Here is a 22,467-nt window from a genome sequence, read left to right as displayed (position 1 = left end):
TGAGTGGAATGAGCAAGTCATCTTTCTGAGTGCTGATGGGGAGGATACAAATTTGAATATATTAGCAACATATTAGCAACAGTCACAAAGCTCCCTGCAAGGTCAAATCTAGTACAGCAGGGATAGAGCAAGCTTTTTCCCCTTGCTGAACCCATTTTGCACTTCTCTTGCCTTTTGTTGTTGTTTCTGCTGTGGCGGAGCATTTGAAAATGGTACTGGGAGGGGGTATGGAGCTCTTTGCCCTCCCACTCTGCATGTGGCTGGCAGGAAGGAAGGAGGGGCTACAGAGGAGCCAGGGAAGCAATGGAGGTGGAGACAAAATGAGGCTAGGAAGGGTCAGAAACAAAGAGGGACACAGTGTAATAAAATGGTAAGTGACACAAGTGCTAGCATAAGAAACTTGACACACGTGTGGTGAAACAGGGAAGTGAGGCAAACATTATCTGAGTGTGTCTGAAACGGAACAGATATCAATAGATATAAAGGGAGCTGTTGCTACCCAAAGAATAAGGAAGCCCCTTCATAGGCTTTTGGTACACTCTGGTAGTTGATGGGAAGGAAAATGTGTGGTTAGAGGTGCCATTCCCAAGTTACAGAGGCACCCTAAATCTGCAGCATGTCCTCCTCCCAAGGAAATTTACACTAACAACTTCCTTTGAAGCACCAAACCTTATTATTATTATTATTATTATTATTATTATTATTATTATTATTATTATTATAACATTTCTATGCCGCCCCTTGCCGAAACCTCGGGGCGGCTTACAACATGATAAAATACATTGAAATACAATAGTACATAATAAATTACTATTAAATATAACAATACAAAAAATACATTGATTTACAAATACAAAATTAAAATTATCAGTATAAAATAAAAATATAGGAGGAGAAAGAGAAGGAAGAAGAAGTTGCCCAGGCCAGATCATATGTTTTAACAATTGAAATGATGTTTAAATAAAAAGGTCTTTACCTGGCGCCGAAAAACCAGTAACGACGGTGCCAGGCGGACCTCTTTGGGGAGTGAATTCCATAGGTTGGGCGCCACCGCAGAGAAAGCCCTCCTCCGGGTACTTACTCTCCTAATTTCTTTCATGGAGGGTTCCCGGAGAAGGGACTCTCCCGCAGATCTCAAAGGGCGGTCGGGCATATACGGACGTAAGCGCTCGTTCAGGTAGCCAGGACCCAAGCCGTTTAGGGCTTTGTAGGTCATAATCAACACCTTGAATTGGGCCCGGGCTTCAATGGGAAGCCAGTGAAGCTGATGGAGGACTGGAGTCATGTGAGCATAACGCCCCGTCCCCGTCAGCAACCTGGCAGCTCTATTTTGCACCAATTGAAGTGTTCGGACTGTCTTCAGGGGAAGCCCCACGTAAAGCGCGTTACAGAAGTCTAGGCGGGAAGTCACCAGCGCGTGTGTCACCGTCGCCAGGCAGTCGTACTCCAGGTAGGGGCGCAGCTGATTAATCAGCCGAAGCTGAAGGAAGGCGTTCCTTGCTACCGCTGTCACCTGAGCTTCCAAAGAAAGCTCCGGGTCGAGGAGTACTCCTAAGCTGCGGACCTTATCCCTAAGAGGGAGTGTTGCACCATTCAGGACCAGGTCAAATCCACCCTCTCCGAAACCCGATCCGCCAACCAACAGGACCTCCGTCTTGTCTGGGTTGAGTTTCAGTTTATTGGCCCTCATCCATTCCCTTACCTCGGCCAAGCACCGGTTCAGCACAGCCACTGCCTCTCCTGGATTAGTAGAGAATGAGAGGTAAAGCTGGGTATCATCAGCGTATTGATGATTCCGCAGCCCAAACCTTACAGATCAGGGAAGAGAAGTGGCAAGTTTTCAAAATGAGGCCTAGAACCTGAATGGTGCGGTTAGATAGCTAGTGGTCCAGTTCACACAACATGGCAGGCCGTCATGGTTTCGTTAACCAACAATTAGCTGCAGGGAATAAGGGGCAGGTGCAGCCACTGTTTTGAGTAGAATCGCCTCTGATCAGGCTGATTGGGGTTACCTATGCGGGTTGTGGCATGTCTTGTGAGTTCCACCATTGTTGGTTAATCAAGAGTTAAACGATGCACCCAACCTTTAACCCTTGATCAACCCATGATGGTTGGGTTTGCACATCATACTGCAACTTCTGGTCATTCTGTAGGCTGTGTATTCACAATGGTGGCCACACATGCCTCACACACACAGAGGGGCTAATCATAGATTAATTCACCCATGATAATCTGCTGTGTTGGGTGAATCCGCCCAATGTGAAGTCCAGAACTTGATGCGTTGTCCTGTGCTTTTCCCCAGGCCAGAGCGCTGGGCCGAAGTCCCCCCACGGCCCTGGGGAGGCAACAGCTCTGAGAGGCAGGGGGCAACAGAGAAGCGTGTGGAAGTAGACAAGGTAAGGTATTATCCTTTTTTTTCTTCTCCCAGTAGCATTTCTGGTTGCCAGTTCCTCTTTCTGCCTTCACCGTTCCTTCCCTTTCTTCCTGTTTCCAGGAGGTTGCCAGAAATATGGATTCTGTGTTCAAGGAACTTCTTGGAAAAACTAGCTTGAAGCACATGGGGGCTGATGACCCCTTCAACCACCCTGAACCACCAGACACCCTGAAGAGCAACCCGGGCAGCAGGAAGGCTGCCACCCCTGCCAAGCAGGCCTCTGCAAACAGGATGCTTTTGCGGGGCAGGGTGGTTTTCAAATCCTCGGGGAATGGAGAGTGAACCAGACTTGGGGTGGGGGAAGGTGTCCCCAGGTTGACCTGCCCAATACTGTGATTATATCCCCCCCACTCCCCTTCATATTTTGAATGCCAGCTCAGGGCAGATGTCTCCCTTTCTCTCAGCCCAGTTGCAAAATGATTTTGGAGAGTGGTGGGAAAGTTGATGATCTGATTTTAATCGGAGCTTGATTTCCAAGCCAAACGTTTAAGGGGCATTTGCTTTATCCAGTGCTCCCATGCACTGGTGGCGAGTCTGAAGGTTTTGATGTTGTGGATGTGGGTGGATGCTTAAACATATAGCAACCTTTTAAGAGTTGTGCTTGGGCCTGGCACCCCACCCATTCAGTCTCTCCTTGGCTACAAAAGGTTTGCACTTGGATTTGCATGTGAAAGCGGTGAGACGGGCTGGGGTCCAAGGGACCCATTTCTTGGTTCTGTTCTTGGCTGTGGGAGGGGAATATTGTCTAGTGGGTTACGATGCAAATGTTGAAAGGGAGGGCTGTCTCTTGTACGTGTGTTCTGTTCCTAACACGCTTCACACAGGCCTTCGCCAGCCGTGTGCTCCTCTTTCTTCCTCCTTCCAGCCCCCCGCGACGAATCCCATGGTGCTTTACACATTTGTCTGAATTTGTAAACTCTTCCTTCACACTCTCCCTGGTGCAACCTCATCCATCCCTGCACGCATCACCCTCCTACATTGGGGCAATAAGTAAGGGGAGATAGTTGGGGTGGGAATTCATGTGCCAATTCTTTTCCCTACATACAAGGTTCGGTTTATTCCTTCCCCCTCTGCACACACTTTTAAAAAAAGTCTTAACCGCTCAGTATTAATCAGGGCTGTGTGTACTTTTTGCTTCAGAATTCTGTGCAAAGAAAAGCTGAATTCTGCGATCTGTATAAATCATGCAAATTAAGCAACCTTGCGGGGATTCTCTTATTTTTTTATAATGTATTCTGATCGTGTTAGTGGAATGTTGAGGTGGGAGGATATACAGGGCCCCGAAATCCCACTGTCTGGCTACTGGAAATCTTACTTGGGCATTTCCAAGATTTCAATACAGATTGAACCCCCACTTTCAAGCATATCTTTGCAGCCATTTCAACTAGATATTTGCTCTTAAGAAAGATAAAACTGCGATTCTATGCCCAATATACCCTCCTGTGTTTTTGTTTTTCTGTGTCCCCGCAGAATTGCAGTGTACACACGGCCCTGGTATTAACCTCTTCTCCATGACCAGAGATGGTTCCGTACTGTGATATTCCTCGCTGTCTCTTTAACCTTCTGTCTCTTGCAATAAACTGGATTTGTAAGCTCTCCGCAAAGAGTGCCCGCCAGTCGGGATTTTATACAGAATAAACAAGACACTGAAGGATTGCTTGGGCTTTATTTGCATACAATGCAGGGTTGTTGTTGTTGTTTTTAAAAAAAATCTGATAATGCTCATCTTTAAAGCATTAGCTCACACAAATGGCTGGACTTGGGACTTAAAACTGGAGGTGGCTGTTGACTCTTGAGGTGTTCACAAATGGGGCTGTGCTTGTTCAATTGCACGGTTTGTAGGGATTCAGACAACAAAGTCTTCCTTGTGTAGCACTCCCCTGCTTTCCCACTGCTCCTGTCCTTTCCTCACCAGGGGAAAAGCTGTCCAGGAAGAAAAGGTGGAATAACTGCACAAGTCCTGTGGTTGTTGGCATCTGGAAGAACCCTTGGGATAAAGATTGGTCTCTCCCTCCTGTGAAACAGCTGCAGCCATGTTCACTCTTGCAGGGCACAATTCTATGTTTGATTAGACAGAAAAGAATCCTACAACTGCCAGCATACTCCAACCAGCATGCATAGAATAGCACCCTAAATCCTATAGCTGCCCATTCCCCAGTAGTGGAGCTTTAACTGAAAACCAAAAACACTCCAGTGGTGGAGGAAAGAAACCTTGCTAAAATCTGAATGGTGGCAGGCCTTTTAGGAATATCACCTCAGCTTACCCTTAAGATGGGAGAGCAATCTGAGCCTTGAGGCAGGCTGGCATTCAAGGGGCCACGATCTGCTCCATGCAGCCACTGAGCTTGGAGCAAGGAGTCAGGGGAGCCCAGCTCCATAGTTCCTAAAAGTCTGTGAGTGTGCTTTGCTTGAGAGAGAGACAGACGCGTGATGCTCAGTTCACCAACCCAGCAGCATTTTCCTGCCTGCTCTGTAATGCACCTGTGGTTGCCATTGTGCTCTCACTTCCCCTGCTGGGAGAAGAGTGGCACTGATCAGATGCCCCCCCATTCCTATGCACACCTTCGCTTGAGAAGGTAAGTGTTGCAGTGGACCAAACTCTGATCTTGTGGTTGTCCACCCCTTGGAGAGGATGCTTTTTGGCAAAATCTGGAACTCTTCCATCACCAGGAGGGGTGATGCTCTGTCCCGCACAGAGAGCCACTGTGAAATAGCTGCCTCAGGCAACAGGTATCGTGCAGCACTGATCCATGGAGAGGATGCCACTGGGAATGGACGGCAACACAAGCCACAGGGAAATGAACTGGAGCTCTGGCACGACTCCCATTTATTTCAACAGGGCTTGTGCAGGCAAACTTCCCCGTAGATTCCTCCCCCTATTTGCTCAGATTAACCCCCGTGGGCCAGCCGTTTATGAAAAGAGGATGGAGGCAGGGCACTAAGGTGTAGGTTTGGGGCCTGACTGTTCCCACCATCAGGACTCAGCCTGGGGAGACAAGCAGAGGAGGATGAGCAAGCACCGGAGTCCCGTCCTGGTCCACAACCAAGCCTCAGTCTTTGGTGCGCTCCTTGCGCAGGGCCACTCGGACGTCGCTGCAGACCTTCCCCACGGCTTCAAAGAGTGGGTCGCAGAAGGTGCGTATGCAGAGGGCGTAGCAGCGGCCACAGCACTGCACCTCTATGAGGTAGCTCTTGATGCAAGGCACAGCCCCCCAGATGTGGCAGAAGGAGACGCAGGCAAAGAGGAAGCCCCAGAGCAAGGCCAGTGGCACCCCCAGCACCCCTGACAGGATCCGGTAGCACCAGTACTTGCTGACTGTGAAGGTGGAGCTGCTGGCCTTCCACACCCCGTCAAAGCTGTGGGTACCCTCTGGCTCGGCGATCACATCTTCAAAGTCCACCTGGCAAGGTTGGAGGAGAGGCCTCGAGTCAGGCATGGCTTAGTTTTAATCAGACATCCTTTTCAGAATAAGCACAGTGCTCCTGAGCAAACATAGAGTGCATTCTTCCATGGCTAGCTATAGCCACCTTGCACATCTGAGGCTAAGGGGAAGCTGCTTCCAGATGTTAGCGGTGAGTTTTAAGTATACTTTGGCCTTGGGCAAAACATTTCAGGCAAATTCAGCTCACAAACCCCACGGTCACCCCTGTTACGGCTAAAGATGATTTTGGGTAGAGAAGCAGCAGGAGGGCAGGCTCACCTCTCCTGCACTTTGTAACTGCCCTCACCAAAATTGTTCTCCTCCTCCCTGGGCTTCTGATTTGCAACTCTGCTGGAGAATTGTAGAAGTCAGGGCAAGGGTTGGGCACCCTCTTCCCCTCACTGCTTCTCTACTCCAAACTCTGGCTTCTGAAAGTTTTCCATGAGAACTCCCTACACACACACACACAACTCTCATTCTCACAGGCAAAAACCTTTGGATGGGGTATGATGACACCCATGGAGAAAACTCGTTTAAGCAGAACATGTCAACCTGTATTTCCTACGTGCTGCTCTGGCAGCTTCCTCATGTCCTGTTCCTCCATTTCTGTAGAAACATTTAACTATGTTGCATCTAGAAAGCTTGCAGTAGCCTCAGGTCCAGCCAGTCCCAAAGAGCCCTTTCCCCAATAGGCACCTCCTGTGCATTAAGGTGAGTGCAGGGAGCACCCATTTTGAAGGCAGTGTCTTACAGTGGCACATGAGGGACAGTAAAGAGCAGAACCATCATGGTGGGGACCTCCTGGCCTGTGGAATCCTCTTGGTCAGAGATACTTGTCTTTACAGACTGATTGCTTAAGCTCAGCTTTAAGAGCCTGTAATTTCCTTCCAGTGATGCGCTCCCTCATGAGGAAAAAGGAGCCTGTGGTGTCCACCAGCACCATTAACAGCGGCAGACAGATCAGACCATCCCCAGCTCCCCCCACCCACCATTAATATGATGGGCATTTAGTTGACGATGCATTCATTTTGTCATTTCCAAGCATCATTTTTTATTTTTTCCCACTGTGCAGCCTTTTTATAGCCCAGTTAACTTCCTTATCAAGTGAGGTAACCAGCAATTCATAGAACCATAATGCTGAAGACAGAGAACTGCATCCAGTTCTTAGCCAGAAGCACAATAAACAGCAAGGTGACCAGCAAGTCCAGTATGGCTATCCAAGTTGTGCGGGGTCTGGTAAAATCCATGATTCTGTTTGCAAGGTTATGCCTTACATAAGTCTCTTCAATACCTCTCAAACAGTACCTTACATAGTCTCTTCTTAATAACCATTGATGGGGAATTTGTGGTGGCTGGCCTGACAGGATGAGACTCCTTAAGAAAGGATGAGACTCATTAACTTTAGGGAAACAAAGCAGCTCTTGGTATTGCCAGTGTCTGGATAGTGAGACCAGCTGGATCTCCAGGTTTGCTGCTCCATAGAATAGGATAAATAACCTGTTTTTCCCCAACTCCAAATGTTTCAGACTCCAGTAAGCATCAGGCAGCATGACCAGTAGTCAGGAATTATGGGAGCTGCTGACCAAATCTGGAGGATTCCTACCCTTGCAGAGGAAAGGTGGGGTATAACTGTAAAAAAAAGTTTCAGATATTTCCTATTACTAGTGTGCACCCTTAAAGCCATATCCCAGTGTGGTGTAGGGGTTAAGAGCCTGGGCCTGGGACTCAGGTGATCTGGGTTTGAGTCCCCGCTCAGCCATGGAGCCAACTGGGTGACTTTGGGCCAGTCACAGACTCTCAGCCCAACCTACCTCACAGGGTTGTTGTTGTGGGGATAAGATGGAAGAGGAGAATGATGTAAGCTGCCTTGAGCCCTTTGTAGGAAAAAGGCAGGATATAAATCGAAAAATAAATCAAAAAATAAATAAATATCTATGGTTAAAAGAAAAAGAAGGTGATAAAAAGTTCCAGTGGATATCAAGCTTTCTTGAGGTGATTAGCACAAAATGTGGGTTACTGTGATGGGGTTCACACAACACAACAGCCTATCATGGGTGACAAGCTATGACAGGTTGTCATATCGTGTGAACCTCAACTTCTTCCCATTTTCCTTCTTGATTGCATGAGGGAAGTGGGGGAGGAAGCTGACACAAGGAAGGCCCACACAAGGAGGGCAGTGAGCTAGGGCCAGCCCCTGCCCCAAGGGCTGCCCAGCTGGCATCAGCAGCTGCCCAGGCAAGCTTGGCAAGAGTGCCAAGGGGTTTTACTTGCCAAGCAAGTCAGTAACTACTTCCCAGTACCCGTGGTGGATTGTGGTCACCTGCATTCAGATGACACAACAACCAATTGCAGGTAGAACAATTCATGGATTTTCAGGGTGTCTGGTTGCCCTCAAACCACCAGTGGTAATTGTAGCTGCACAACATGATAAACCATGACAGGTGAAGACCTGGCCCCCATCTCTATCAGTCGCATCTCTCTTCCTCTCTCAGCTACCTCAACAATGCTTATTGTTGCACTGTAAACATTGCTAGGACAGGATAAACCGATAGTTAATAAAGCGCTTCTTAACACGAATTGTTCCCCATAGCACAGCACTTTACAGAAGCGTTTTCTGCTGTCTTCTTTCTGGGAAAACGAAAGTGCCAGTTATCTGTGGGGTTTTTACTTGTTCTGTCTGCCTGTAGGCACAAGGTGGCGCTGCTCTACAGTGCAATTGCTGAATTGCTGGCCTTTAATTCATTGGTTGTGCCTTTAAAATGTAATACCTCATCATTCTTGCTCTTAAAAAGCTGCAAAAATGGTGACAAAGTGGGAGGGTTCCTGCAGATAACAGTGTCACGAAAAACAGCTTCCATGAGTGAAGGATCAGGGCACAATAAATGCCCTGTGTAGAGAAGCCCGAAGTAAGGAACCTGGGCATTGTTTTAGTATGACAAAAGAGAAAGGGCAGCTTAAATCCATGGATGGGATGGAGGATGGATGGCTTTGCTTTAAACTCCATGTTTCTAACTAGAATTGCAGAGACTATTTTAGAGTTGAAGTGCTGGGACAGCCAAGCCCACTCCCGTAATGAATTGCTGTCAAGTCTTATAGTCCCTCATCTTTGCATCTGCCTTGGCACCTAAAGCTCCTTCTGAAAGGGTCAGGATAGACCTAGTGACTGCCAGTCACTGATCCCTGGCCTTGCACCCCTCAGATGATGGGGCTTAAGAGGCAAATGGATACAGGCATGATTTCCAGAAACAGTTGCCTCTCTGAATTTTTCTGTTGTCCAATTCTTTTTAAGATAACCTGCAGGGAAACTGACCCTTGCTGCTCTCTGAAATCTTCTCTATATAGACTTAGCAAACAGACCCAGTTTTGCATGAGTGGGAATAGCCCTTGTGTTGCCCTATCAAAGCCTGCAAGCAGATCGAGGCGCCTGTCAGTTGGACATGGAGAGCTTCCTTTGCCTGAGTGAAGGCACGGATTGCCTTTTAGCACTGCTAGACATGGCCCAGCCATGGTGCACCCCCGTAGCACCCTGAGGGAGAAGTCTTCTCACCCCATTCCCTGAAGGGGGGCTGCCCCACAGCAGACGGGAGAGCAGAAATATATAGTCCTGTCCCTTAGCCTACTAAATAGCCTTTTGTTTTATAGAGTGGAGCCCTCAACCCAATCTACGCAGCTGCCAGAGAGTGAGACACATGGTGCCTGCCTGAACTAAAGAAGTGCTGAATGGGCAGCAATATGGACTCACCAGCCCTGCGTAGTGACAGGGCATGTGAAGGTAGAGCAGAATCCCTTCCATATGCAGCACAAGCTTTGCCTGCATCTGGACTGCTGGGGTGCCCCATGGAAGGACTTCAGCTCAAGTTCCAAACCTCTGTTGTTTGTTACACTGTTATGAAAAGGGGTAGAAGAGCCATTTGCTCTGGGGGAACTGACTGAGATGGGTAATGGCAGTGACTGTGAGAGAGAGAGTGAGAGAGTACAGAGGCATGAATGCATATGTTCCTGTTGAGAAACCATCATGTGCCCCACCTAAATACCCTTTTATTTATTTATGTATTTATTTATTAGGATATCCAGCCCTATACCAATCGTCTCTGGATGGCTTACAATATGATAAATACATGAAAAATACAATGATCAAGACAAGACAAGATAAGATAAAATAAACTGGAGTTTGGCAGCTAGCTGTCAAAATGCCTGCTCCTTTGAAAAGGGGATAGTTTACACTTTCCTATGTTTCTAAGCACTTAGATTATGAAAAGCAAGAACAGTGTACAGGCAGTCCCTGTATTACAAGCGTCCAAGTTACAAATGACTCATACTTACAAACTGCCCTAAAACCTATTAATTTTAAAAAATTACTGGGGAAAATCATCATCACCTTAGAGAAAGAGGAAGCAAGAGGGGAGTGAGGGAGGCCTCCAAAGCATCACCATAGAGAGAGAGGAAGTGAAAGGGGAGAGAGGGAGGCCTCCAAAGCATGCTCCCTTGCCCCACCCATCCAGAAAATGAAATCTCCAGCATTTTCTTGCCACAAAAAAAAGGTATTGGTTTGTTGAGGGCAGGGAGCTAGAGAGATTCATGGTTTTTCCACTTTCATGGGCATCCAGTGCCCCTAACCCCTGTGAATGTGGAGGGCTAACTGAACCTGATCCGACTTACAAACAAATTGGACTTAAAGACAAATTTCCATTTTCTCAGGAATGGAACTTACTCATAACCCAGGGACTACCTGCAGTTCAATAAATAGATAAACCAACCACATGAGAATCTTGCCACAAACACCATCTGCACATTCAATTTAGCTTGACAGCTCACCTTTTAACAAGGGCCAAGTCAGTCCAAAGGGACAGGAAAACTATTTGTAACCTGTCTAAGATCATGTCCAAGGTTGACAGTAGATACTGCCCTGGATAACCCCCAGGTAAGACTGGCTGTTTTTGGACCTACAGAACTGAATTCCTCTGCACTTGTACAAGTCCATGTTTTTTAAAAGAATACAAATATTAGTAGGGGATCTAAAAATTGCTTTGCAAGCACATAGTCCCTCCAAGGTGCTGATCTGGCCTGTTTTGATACCTCTCAGGCCAGCTTTTGTGATCTCTGAAAAAGACTTAACAGACAAAACAGCCATGAGGGAAAATGGCTTTTTATTGCACCAGGGAAGGAAAGATGGCTCCATACTTCAGGGCACCCTGTGAAGTCACCTGGAGGACTGAAGGGGGGGGGGATGAGAGAGCAAGCAACCCACAGTGAGCCTGATCATCTGCCAGGTGCACTGTGGGTTGTTCACAGAGCCCTCACCCACTGTGGCCTATTGCTGGGGTGTGTTGTGATGTGTGAACCCACCTCAGTGCATATGTTTGCATGTGTGCATGACAGAGCGAGCGAGCGAGCGAGCATGCATGGGTGAATAGCTTAAAAGGGAAGTACCTGAGAGCTGTGTTAGTCCCTGAGTGCCCCTCCCCCACACCTCTCTATAGCCCACCTTCCCCAACCTGGTACCTTCCAGATGCACTGGGATTTATAACCCCCATCAAGTGCTGATAGAGTGGATAACTTATATGTGCTGCTGCTTTTCTGGAGGCCTGTGATCGGCTATGCCCCTTTTCTGCCTTCGTTGGCTGTGGTTTTCAGGTGCCCTTTCTCAAATTGGGTCCCAGTTCCTCATCTCCTTTGATCACCATGGTGGGCATAAGAGGTACCACTGAAATTTGTTAGGGCAAACAGTTGAATGCTGACTGGGGATGATAGGAGTTGTAGTCCCAACACACCTGGAAAGTGCTGGGAGGTTGGGAGGCTGGTAACAGCCTTTGTTGAATCCATCCTTTGCTACGAGTACTTCCGCCTTTCCTGTTCTTCCCTCCCCTGCTGCTGTGCTATCCAACTTCATTTTATTCATTTAAAATTATGTTGCTAAAAAACCTGGATATCCTGCAATTTTGCCTCAGTATTTTTTTGCCTCAAGGTTTTTTTTTTTTTTTTAAGACTGTAAGTTCTTTGGGGCAGATATCCACCCAATGAAGGGGGGGGGGTGTTGGAAGTCCATAAAAAGGCCAGCTGAGCATGTGCCCACAGCAGCCTCCTGCCCTAAGCTTTGCAACAACTTTGTCTGCACTCTCCCTCTGCAGAAAGAACCGTTTTCAGTAGCTGAGTTATTTTTGAAAGCTTTGCCCAGCACCTCACCTCATTCTCGTGGCCCAATGAGTGTTGGCTTCACCCTCCCACTCCCCGTTTCTGTGTATCCTAGGAATGGCCTCACCTTTATGACCTCCTGGTTGATCTGCTTGGGGTCTCTTTCCACCAAGTCAATCTCTTTGGTAAGCGGGTCCCGGGAGTCCATCTTCCCCAGGGTCACTTCTTCTTCCTCTTCTTGCTGAGCCATGGCTCCTCGGGGCCTTTCCCCACGCAGCCCTCTTCGTCAACTGCACGGGCCAGTTGTCCCTGGTTGTCAGACCCGAGTTGAGTCGCCTCCCCTCCTGCTAACTCTTTCCTGACTGGGGCTTACAGAGGGAGAAGCCTGTTCTGAAAATAGTCCTCAGTCTCTAAGCCAGAATACATCTGCCTTGAGGGCAGGGCAGAGTTGTTTTTAGCAAGGCTTAGCATACTTTCTAGTGTGGTAGTATTATAAGGCCTCCCCTCCGCTCTTTTTTTCTGGGTCACTGCATAGAATAATTGTTAAAAGGGTGTAATGGGTCTGTCTAGGCCAGGGATGGGGAATCACCAGCCATAGACCTAAGGCTGTTCATTTGGCCTGAAGAGGCTCTTTGGGTCTCCGCCAGGGGTGCATATTCTCAGGTCCCAATCCAGCCCTAATAGGGCTGGCTACCTCCACTTCCCCAGCCTCCAATCCTGCAGTGTGTTTGTTTGAGTTTTAGTGCAGTTTCACCCCATTCCAAAAGGTTGCAATGGCAGGAGACACTGATAGCTAAAACAGCGGGATATTCTTGGTATTTTGGTCTCACCTCTGCTTGCATTTGGTGGAATTTAGTCCTTGGGCTCAGCGCCCCTGGTCTAAATGAGGAGAAAATGGTATCCTCAGCTGGTGAAGGATTAGAACTGTTCCATCAATGAGCTCTTCATAAATCTGGGTTGTCTCTATTGTGCCAGAGTTAGTGGACTGCAGCCCATGAATTCAAGCAAGCTTTGATTCCAAATCAAGAAGCTTTATTTAAACAAAGACTCATGGCCAGAAGCAGCCTTAGCAACTTTTGGGTTCCTCTCAGGAAGCACAACCCAATCAGACTGAAGCCAGGAGCTACTGCATATTGCTAAGCTCCTGTTTCTTTGGATAGAGACAAGCACTGACATAAAAAGAAGCTGGAGTTTTATGCATAGTCTTTCAGGGCTGCAAGTCTCTTAATAACTCGCTCCATTCAACTGCTGCCTTTATCCTGCTGCCCTGGAGATGCAGGGTGTGTCCTTGCTGCAGTCCTTCTCTTGCATTCATCTTCTCTGGTCTGTCCTCTGGTGAGTCTCTGCTGTGATTAGCACACAACAAGGAATCCCTGCTCATCTCATCCCTAAGGGATACTTTCCCTCATTCAAATTCATGCCATCACCCAATTCCTCTGCTACTTTCCTTCAATGTTTCTGTGATCTCTCAGAAATGCATCTGTTGTCAAACTCTACTGTATGTTTGTGGCTTCTGCTGGGAATTGCGGCTGCTTTGTGCCAGACTGTCTTTTTTGGGTAGAGGCAAATGCTCAATGTATTCCCAAGCTGTAGGCTTGAACATATCTGGCTGGCCTGTCTTTGTTGCTGCGATCTTCTCAGTTCACCAAGAGATACTCCTGGCTCTAACAACCTCCTACTTGCTGTCTTTGTTCTTGTTCTTTGTTCTTTGACCCATTTACCCTCATGCTGGGCTTGTGTTTAGCCCCTGACATGGAACATTTTTGTTGTTCTCAAAGTGCTAGATACAGCACTGTCTCCATCACTTTTGCTTTTCTCAGTTGCTCTAACTTTGTCATTACTTTGATAGCACCCAACTGCTGAAGCGCTGTGTTCAAAATTCCAAGCCTTGCTGAAATCCTGGAATTCTGCTGCAACAAATTGGAGGCCATTGTCAGAATACACTGTGTCTGCTATCCCCTATCATGCAAAGTGTGCTTTTATTTTGTGTACGATTCCCCCCAGCCCCCTGGAGTTATCTGATAAGGAGCCTGCCTCCCCAAACCTTGAAATATAATCTATGTACAATAATCATGTGTTTCTTGTCTGCCAAACTAAACAGAGCGATATCTACTTTTGCTCAAGATTTCTCAACAGCAGCCTTCCCCAACCTTGTACCTTTCAGACATGTTTGGACCACGGTACCCAGAATTCCTAGTCAATGGCCCTGCTGGAAAGGAATTCTGGCAGTTGCGGTCTAAATGCCCTTGAAGGCCATCAGGTTGGGGAAGGTAGCTCTAGCTGTAATGGTATTTCTTTGGTTGATGGTTTTCCCAGGATCTGCCCACTTCAGATTGCCCCATGAAGGTTCATTCATTTGTGGTCAGTAAATGGCTTCTGTGGCCCATTGTAGACAACCTTCAGTTCCCAGACCTGACGTATGCATTTTGTGCACGGTTTCTGTCTGAAGGGGTTCTGGTAGAACTGCTCTATTCTGTGCACAAAGATAATCCCAGATTGGGAAATACAGTGTTATCTCTCATGATGCACAATCTTTTGCTTCTGGCCAATGTTGTAATATCATGAGTTTTAGTCTTTGGAGAGCGTTACCTCCATTTGATGCTGAATCTCCCACAAACTTTCCTCAGATATGGGTAAGTTAAGTGCTGTACCACACTGATGGTTTCAACTTGAACTTCCCCAGATCTCCCTCATGGTAGCTCCTAGTAGATATTTCTACCAGTAGATCTTTGCCAGGGCTGTAGTAATATTTGGCCACAACCCTTTTCTGTTTCTACTAAAGAGAACCAGTGTGGTGTAGTGGTTAAGAGTGCAGGACTGGGGCTCAGGTGAACTCAGTTCTAGTCCCTACTTGCCCATGGAGCCAACTGGGTGAATTTGGGCCAGTCATAGACTCTCAGCCCAATCTACCTCACAGGGTTGTTGATGTAAGGACAAAACTGAGAGGAGGAGGAGGAGAATAATGTCAGCTGTTTTGAGTGCAAAAGAGAGAAGTGGGATATAAATCTAATAAATAGTAAGGCTCTACTTACAGAGGAAACTGACTGTCCCCCTTGCAGCACAGTACTCCCTAGACCAGATGTCTGGATGCATCCAACTGAAGCATGAATGGCTCTTTGGGGTTCTCATCCTGATGCTTTCAGATCACCACTAGATTTCTGCACCTCTCTACAGGCTGAATAGTTCCCTGCCATTGTAAACTTTGGAACTCTTTTCTTGGAATCTCTACTAATGCTGCCGGTACTTTCCCCTTAGGTGCCTTATGTGGCTTCATATTTGTATCAGTCTCTAGGTTACAAACAATACCTAGCTGGCCATCTTCATTCATACGGTCACCACAAGTCGGAGACCACATGATAGCACACAAGAACAACAACTGTCCATCTCCTTCAAACACATCCTTGAATAAACTGCAACTTTTCTTCATACTCTGCTATCCCTTGTCAATACATTCTGGAATTATTTGTTTTCTGGCCTGGATCACCTTCAGGCCTAACAGTGGTCCTGCTCTTGAGTCACATAGACACAACTTTAACCTGTATTTCTTGTTGTCTTCCAGTTAGGAATGCTGAGTGTGCATTTTCCAGCTGGACAATGCAGTATTACAGGGTTAGGATGAACTTTTTTGGAATCCATCCCTGTAGCATCCACTGATTTCTTCTTGTGCTCGGCTTGGCCTGCAAGGTGAACCAAGCCAAGAGGAAGCCCACAATATTTGCGGACCTCCAATTGCACAACCAGCAATCTTTCCTGTCGGGCAGCTGCAGGATGCAGAAAGGGGTGTTGCAAGTGGTGCTCCAGCTGCCAGTCCCAGCAGCCAGCCTTCTTCCCTGCTTGCTGGAGGTGGCAGTGGCAGCAAGCACAGGAAAGGTGTTGGAGCGGGGAGAGGCGTTTCCTTCCTATAAGCTGGGCGACTCTCTTTTTGTCCTGCGCATTCCTCTGCACAGTCTGTGCATTGCTCTGTGGTGTCCACTGCTGTTCTTACATCAGGGGAGATCTACACTGGAGCCCCTTCTGTTTATGGGGAAACACAGCTGTGGCATTTGTGTGAACCTCCTTCAGGATTAGGGCATCATTGGGCCACATGCTCATGAAGGCAGCCTATTGGACAATGTGGGCTCATGTCACTCGTAGATGCAATTGTGGGAGAAACTGAGGAATTGGAAAGGGAATGTGTGCAAGGAGAAGTTTCAGTTGCATCGTGTTTCTTTTTTTTAGCTCAAGTCCTCCATCTGAGTGCTGGAGGGTGAGAGACCGTAATGCAACAACTGGGCCCACACGCTGAGCCCAGCTTTACTGTTGAGTCTAGTAGCCTGTAGGCTACCTGTGGAGTTTTTAGGGCTGGAGCATGGATCTCCTGGCACTGAGATGCACCGACATCAGAGCTGGGCCACCGTGCTGGGCTCTTCCCATGCGCAGCTGCCGGTGCTGGCATTATTGGCAGCCGCACAGATCTAGAGTGGCCTCAAGCCAGCGCAGAGGTGTGGCTGGCTGAGGGAGCCATGTACCCGTCCTGTTCCACTGGCTGCACCAGCGCACGGAGCTGGCTGGCTGCCAGCCAAAGCTTTAAGGGGGACCACAGTGATGGACACCGCCAGCTGCCACCTGCCGTGTTCCTGGCAGCAGCATGCAACGGAAATGGGGCCTGTTTGGGTGTGGTTCCAGGCGCTCTGCCTGTGTGCGAGTTCCCTTTGCTAGTTGAGGGAGACAGATTTGGACTGCAGCGCTGTGCACGTGTGCTTAGCAGCAAGGCTGCTAAATTTGCTGAACTCGGGAAGAACTGGGTGGCAACTCATGCAAGAGGGGTCCTTGGCCTGGGAAGCCCAGTCCAGCCTGCCTGGGGCCCCTTTCCCCCAATTACCTGTTCCCAGCTTTCCCCTTTCCCTTCTAAAATGCTGACATGCCTTTCCTAAGGCTCACTGGTGAGAGCTTTATGTTAAAATAGGCTGGTATTTTGGCCCCATGTCCCTTCACCTTTGGTCCCACCTGCCCTGGAGAGCTTCTCCAAAATGGAGCTGGGCCCTCAGGCTGCCAGAGGTTGGATGGCCCTGTCATGAAGGCCAGTGCAGCTGCACTAAAGGAAGCTGAGCATGGGGGGTTCCAGTCCACCCCTTCCTATAGCCTCAGTCCCCACACTGATCCCCACACCCCACCATCCTCTCTGTTTCACACAGCCCTCATTTCCGCCCCACTTGTGCCAAGTCGCCAGAAGAGAACCAAGAAAAGCCAAATGCAACAGAAGCAACACAACTTCATGGTTTTTTTGTTTTATTATAGCAAGGGAGCAGCAAGAATTGACAGCCTCTGAAATCCCAACTATTGCTGTGGAGGTGGGCTTGGAGAGGGTAGGGGGTGGTCCCCACTGAAGCAGCGGGTGGTTTTGCCAGAGCTCAGCACTGGGTATGAAGTTGCTCCATTTACTGCTTTCCATCCACATGAAGCCCCTACCCCAAAGTGTCAGTTTAGGATCCCCTCATAAGAGGATATCAAGTGGGCGATGTAGGAAGGGTTAGATCACTTTTGCTGGATTAATTGGTGATTGCATGGAGTAGAATTTTAGGGTGGGTCTGGGAACCTGGACTAATGCCTTTCCAGCTTCCCAGTGGGGAGATGTGCTGGGCCCCCTCTCTGATGCCTTCACAGATCTGGGCAAAGCGGGGACAGAATGAAGTAAAATGTGGGTGTTGAATTTCAGTCTGTTCCTCTGCAGCACCATTTTCCTCATTGTCCCATCTCTCCCTTTTCCTTCCCTCTGGCTTCCTCCCCCACAGCTCCATGCACACAACCCCCCCCCCCCGCCCTTTCCAGGATAGAGCTAAAATGCTCTCTGTCCCTTCTTGCCTCATGTGAGAAATCAAAGCTCTTTGAAGAAGCAGAGGCTTTCGGGGATGGGCTGCCTGTGTCACTCCCGACTGGTGATGGTGAGGTAGATGGCACTGCAGCAGCGTCCCAGGCTGATGAAAAGCGGGGCTACTGCAACATCCAGGATGCTGGCCCACAGGGTGCGCACTGGCGGCATGGCCATTGTGCACAGCTGGATACAGGGCATCACACACCTATGGAGAGAGCGAGAAGAGGGAAACACGGTAAGAGGTTGGCCTTGACTAAGCCATCCTAACACCTTCCTAACTTACACGAAGCAAAGTCCAAGTTCAGGTTGCTGTAAGGATGAGGGGTCAGCAACTTGTGGTCCTCCAGATGTTTTTGCTTGTGACTCCAGCTCCCATGATCCCGTATCATTGGTTAGGCTGGCTAGAGTTGATGGTAGTTGTAGTCCAGAACTTCTGGAAGACTGGAAGTAGACCATTCCTGACTAAAATGATGGCTACAATCAAAACTAGCTGGTGGCATTTCTGTTTTGGTCTGGATGGGCCTTTCTCAAAGTGGCATCTTCTAGATGTGGTGGACTAGAACTTCCATCAGCCCCATCCGATGGCCCTGCTGGCTCGGGCTGGCCAGAGTTATGCTTTATTGAGCCACCTCCTTCCATTTTCATTGAGGGAAGAAAAATGGGTCCTTTACATAGGACTTTTTTCTTGGGGTTTGCATTGCTGCGCCTTTCTACATATTCTGTTAATCAGCCAAAGGGTTCTGCTGGGCTACGGCAACAGTAGAGTGGATTTGCAACTTTTCTAGAAGGCTTTCTTCTGGTTTTTGTTCAGGTTTGAAAGTTTGAGAGAAAGACCCCACAAACTTCCATGAATGGGAGGATTGTGAGCGTACAAGAAATACCTCATGCAGAGAATTCCTTAGTCTAACACCACTGGAAAGCAACAATTAGGAAAAGCTATTTTACAGTCAAGTGTGTACACGTATATGGTTTTGCAGATGCTCATTTTGTTATTTGTACTTGAAAATATATTATTTTTCACGCAAGAAAATGTTGCTTCTTCCCAAGTAAATGTGTTTAGCATCAGGGTAGCAGAAGCAGACTCTATCTGATTCTCATTGTCAAGATGGTGCTGTAATTTAAGGGCACAATCTGCTGCACATCTGGTCACAAGAAATGGCCGGGGCATGCTGGGAGTTGTAGGCCATTTTTTCTTTTGGAATGTGCAGAGGGTGTTATGCCTTAAGTGAAGTGTCCATGCTCGGATACTTAAGTGAGTTGCAGAATTGTATGTACTTGAAGTATCCTTTTTTTCTCTCAAGGCTGGCAAAGTTTTGCTGCTGCTTGTCTAGGGAATAAGCCATGTAGAAGGAATTATAAATGCAAAATGATGGTTGGGACAGGATGGGGGAGAGAAAAGTTCTTTGTGGGCTTTAGAGGAGTGTCAAGATGAGGGAGAGGGGGCTGCTGTAAGACCAGAATCCATAATCACCATCAGACAGCAAGATGGAGGAGAAACCAGGCCAGGAAGTTCAGGGTGAAAGGTGGGGTTTGCTAGTGGGCCATCTTGCCAGGAGGAGCCTTGCCAGGTACCAAATTGTTCTTATTCCTGATTCTGGCCCTACTACAACTCACAGTACAATGGGGGGACTAGGTGGGACTGGGGGCTGTTTTGTCATGAACTACCCTTGCCTTACTGCCTATTTCTCCCCCTGCCCCACCCCACAAGCGCCAGCAATGTCTATTTGTATGACCCTGATGTGGCTCTTGGCCACATTTGGTGCCCGTTGGCCTTGGCTGCTGGCGTTTCTCCTCCGTACCATCCTTTTCCGCAAAGCGTCCTTGAGGGAATCGTTTGGTTCTGTGGTTGCCCCTTGCTTTGTGCGTGATCTGTGGCCACCAAGTGGGGAGAGGTTGATGGGGTCCCTAAGTGGCCACTTCTAGAATTGCCCATGACCTGCCCCTTGCTGCTCAGCAATCACAGTAGGCTGGTTTGGAAGCTGCAAAATGCAACTTTGGCCTTTGCCAGCCCTTAATGTGCCAGTAAGTACAAGCGCCATGCGCCATTTTTCTCTTTCTTCAGGGGACACTCTGCAGATTGACTTGCCTGAGTGTTGCAGGGATGAAGAGAGCCCTGGAGGAGGATGAAGAGCTTGGGGTGTGCTTTGTTCCTTCCTGCTTTGCCCCTTCCTAATTTTTCCCATGCCCTCAGTGAGCACCCATGGGGCAGGAAAGGGTGGATGCATGCTTCCTCAAATGAGCTGCTGATGCAGAAGATGGCCAGGGGGATTGGGAAGTAATGGGCAACATGTCATGAAACACCTTGGAGTGGGAAAAGGCCAGTGAAGGTGCAGGAAGCATTGGAGGTGGGGCATGGTAGGACCTAGGTGGCCATGTGCCCCCCCGCTCCCCCCCCCCCAGAGGTCTGCCCTTTATTTGAACGGCTGTCCAAGCCCCTTTCAAAGATAACCAGCTGAAGAGAGAGCAGAGGCCTTGACACTGCCCATCAGCGGTAACTAAATGGCCGGCTGAGCAAGGTGCCAGCTGATCACAGTCATTCACACTCTGTCCAATATTAGTCGTACTTAGAGGAAACCCATAGGCATGTTAGTCATGACTAAATCCCATTCATTTCAATGAATTAACTCTAAGTAGGACTAACATTGGATAAAATGAGATGTTAGTGTTTCTATTTCTATAGTAACTACTTCTAAATGCTCATATTTTGTTTATGTTAGCATCTGCACCTGTCATATAATGATGTCCTCTTTCCTGGCTATTCAAAAGTAGCCTCCTTACTACATGCAGGTGGGGGGGGGGTGGGCAGAGGATTAGATTTGGGCTATGCACCTCTGCTCTGGATCTACAGAGAAGCACTGGCCGGGCCTGGCAAGGCTCAGCGTGTCCCAGAAATGCACTCAGCTCCCTCTGTGCCAAATTGTAATGGGGAAATGATGGGCAGCAGTCAGGGCTGGGGTTGAAGGAAGGCATGGGTGGGCACTGGCGAAGGGCCCTCCCCCTCAGGGGCCCACTGGCCAGGGCCCCTGGTCTTGTTGCTCCTCTTCACTTCGGCAACCTGCGTGTTGCCCCACCTCTCACTCTGTCCCAGAGAGTGGTGGTGCTGAGCAGGCAGCGCAGGAGATGCCCAGCCTTTGCTCTCCGTCACTCTGCCTGCAGGCGAACCAGCAGGGGGTGACACTGCTGAGGAGGAGGAGATGGTGGTGAGAAGGGGGCCCCGTGAGGGTTTCTCAGGCAAACCTGGAGCTGGCACTGTCAGGAGCTCGCAGATGGGCTTTCAGTGGAACTGGTTTGCTGCTAGTAATCTGCTTATGGAAGAGCATCCGATAAGCATGTAAAAAAACCTCAGGAGCACACTGGAAGACCCCTGTGTTGGAATAACATGGCCTCCATGCAGTGTCGGCAGTTCCCCAGAGACCATCAGAGGCGGCCTTGTTAATAGTCAGTGGATGGGTGAATGGCAAAGGGCCTCAGGTTGGCCATGAGAAGGGGTAGACCCGGTGAGCACGAGAAGGCAGTGCAAAGAGGAGGGAGCCTCACCAGATATGCAGGCAACCTAGGCAGGCAAAGAGAAAGCCCGAGAGCAAGGAGACGGGCACAGCACAAAGCACCGAGATGATACGGTAGCACCAGAGGCGTGAGCTCTCAAAGATTATGTCACTCCACGTCCATACCCGGTCAAAACTGCGGAACGAGGAAGGTTCAGCGAGGATGTCAGAGAATTCCAACTGTAGGGAAGAAGAGGGCATCAGGTCACTAAGGATGTTCAAGGGGAAAGAGAAAATTTTAGGAGGTGTAGAGCAAAGCATCTTGGAAGCCTGTGCTTTATTGCTGAGGGGCTTTGGGACATGTAACAGGCAGTAGCCAGTTGGGGGCAGGGGTGGAAATGGGTTGAGCTGAAGCTGAGAGATGTTTGCAGGCCTATACTCCAAACATGGGAGGAGATTGGGGTCTGATGGAAACACAAGTCCCACTTTGGGTAGGAGGAGAGAGGTTGGAGCCATTCCCTTAGCTTTGAGGAACTCAAAGACACGGGTAGCCTCCAGTCAGGGGTGGGCTACACTTGGTTACCTTGAGGTGCTGGTTGATCCCACGTGGGTCCCGGGGGTCCACTTTGGGTGGTATGTTGACAGCAGACTGTGGGACCATAGTAGATCCTTGCTCCCGCAATTGAGGGTCTTCTGGGTCTAATTTGCACTCGATCAGATATTCATCATTGATCATCTTGTTGGGAGGGAGGGGCTTGGGATCAACCCAGAAGCTCTCTCTAAAGGAAGAGTCCACCAGGAATGCTCTTGGACGCCTCCTGATCGTTCTGTCTCCACCGTTTCCCCCTGTTGTGTGTGCTACCTGTTTTATTGAGCGGATCCTGCCTGTTCTTATTAAACTAATCTAACCAGTCTCCCCTTGCAGTCTTTCCCAGTCTGTGTGCAGGAATCTGATTCCTGTTCTATTCTCAGCTTTGGCCAGCACAGATTGGAGGGCAAAGGGAGCTGAGCGGGGTGGATCTCAGCAACTGCACGCCCCCGCCTGGTATTTGCAGCCGCTGGGTGAGCCACATGCATTGGGACAAGCGGTATAAATATGCCACCATTCCTCCACCATTCCATATTTGCGGAGGAGCAGGAAAG

The 22,467-nt window shown here is 48.7% G+C and overlaps 3 protein-coding genes across 3 annotated transcripts in view; 1 reads left to right on the top strand and 2 right to left on the bottom strand.

Moving 5' to 3' along the window:
* The window catches only part of ARHGAP4 (Rho GTPase activating protein 4), a 50,945-nt gene extending 46,837 nt beyond the window's left edge, over window positions 1–4,108 (top strand). Inside the window, exons 22-23 of the mRNA XM_044443708.1 lie at window positions 2,303–2,396; window positions 2,495–4,108. Of these exons, the coding sequence (XP_044299643.1) occupies window positions 2,303–2,396; window positions 2,495–2,716 (316 nt within the window). The 3' untranslated portion in view covers window positions 2,717–4,108. The remainder of the gene's footprint in view (window positions 1–2,302; window positions 2,397–2,494) is intronic.
* A 1,376-nt stretch (window positions 4,109–5,484) lies between these two features.
* Window positions 5,485–12,316, bottom strand: LOC123030088 (caveolin-3-like). The gene is made up of 2 exons (XM_044443697.1): window positions 12,116–12,316; window positions 5,485–5,835 (listed from the first exon to the last, which is right to left on the bottom strand). Exons 1-2 carry the CDS (start codon window positions 12,236–12,238, stop codon window positions 5,485–5,487), a joined length of 474 nt encoding a protein of 157 aa, XP_044299632.1. The 5' UTR covers window positions 12,239–12,316.
* A 5,574-nt stretch (window positions 12,317–17,890) lies between these two features.
* LOC123029957 (caveolin-2-like) lies at window positions 17,891–22,234 on the bottom strand. The gene is made up of 3 exons (XM_044443425.1): window positions 21,908–22,234; window positions 21,377–21,564; window positions 17,891–18,044 (listed from the first exon to the last, which is right to left on the bottom strand). Exons 1-3 carry the CDS (start codon window positions 22,058–22,060, stop codon window positions 17,891–17,893), a joined length of 495 nt encoding a protein of 164 aa, XP_044299360.1. The 5' UTR covers window positions 22,061–22,234.
* Window positions 22,235–22,467: the final 233 nt, after the last annotated feature.

This window comes from Varanus komodoensis, unplaced genomic scaffold (genome assembly GCF_004798865.1).
Source record: "Varanus komodoensis strain SLA01 unplaced genomic scaffold, ASM479886v1 scaffold42, whole genome shotgun sequence".
NCBI lineage: Eukaryota > Metazoa > Chordata > Lepidosauria > Squamata > Varanidae > Varanus > Varanus komodoensis.
This window is presented reverse-complemented; position numbering and strand designations above follow the sequence as displayed.

Bases quoted from the DNA above. Each gene is read 5' to 3' on its own strand.
- LOC123029957 (XM_044443425.1), bottom strand. From the start codon at position 22,060: ATGATCAATGATGAATATCTGATCGAGTGCAAATTAGACCCAGAAGAC. The intron at 21,565-21,907 runs GTAACCAAGTGT...TCTTCCCTACAG, and splicing joins GGATCAACCAGCACCTCAAG to TTGGAATTCTCTGACATCCT. The intron at 18,045-21,376 runs GTGAGGCTCCCT...CTCTCTCCATAG, and splicing joins CTAGGTTGCCTGCATATCTG to GTGTGTGATGCCCTGTATCC.
- LOC123030088 (XM_044443697.1), bottom strand. From the start codon at position 12,238: ATGGCTCAGCAAGAAGAGGAAGAAGAAGTGACCCTGGGGAAGATGGAC. The intron at 5,836-12,115 runs GTGAGGCCATTC...CAACCTTGCCAG, and splicing joins TCAACCAGGAGGTCATAAAG to GTGGACTTTGAAGATGTGAT.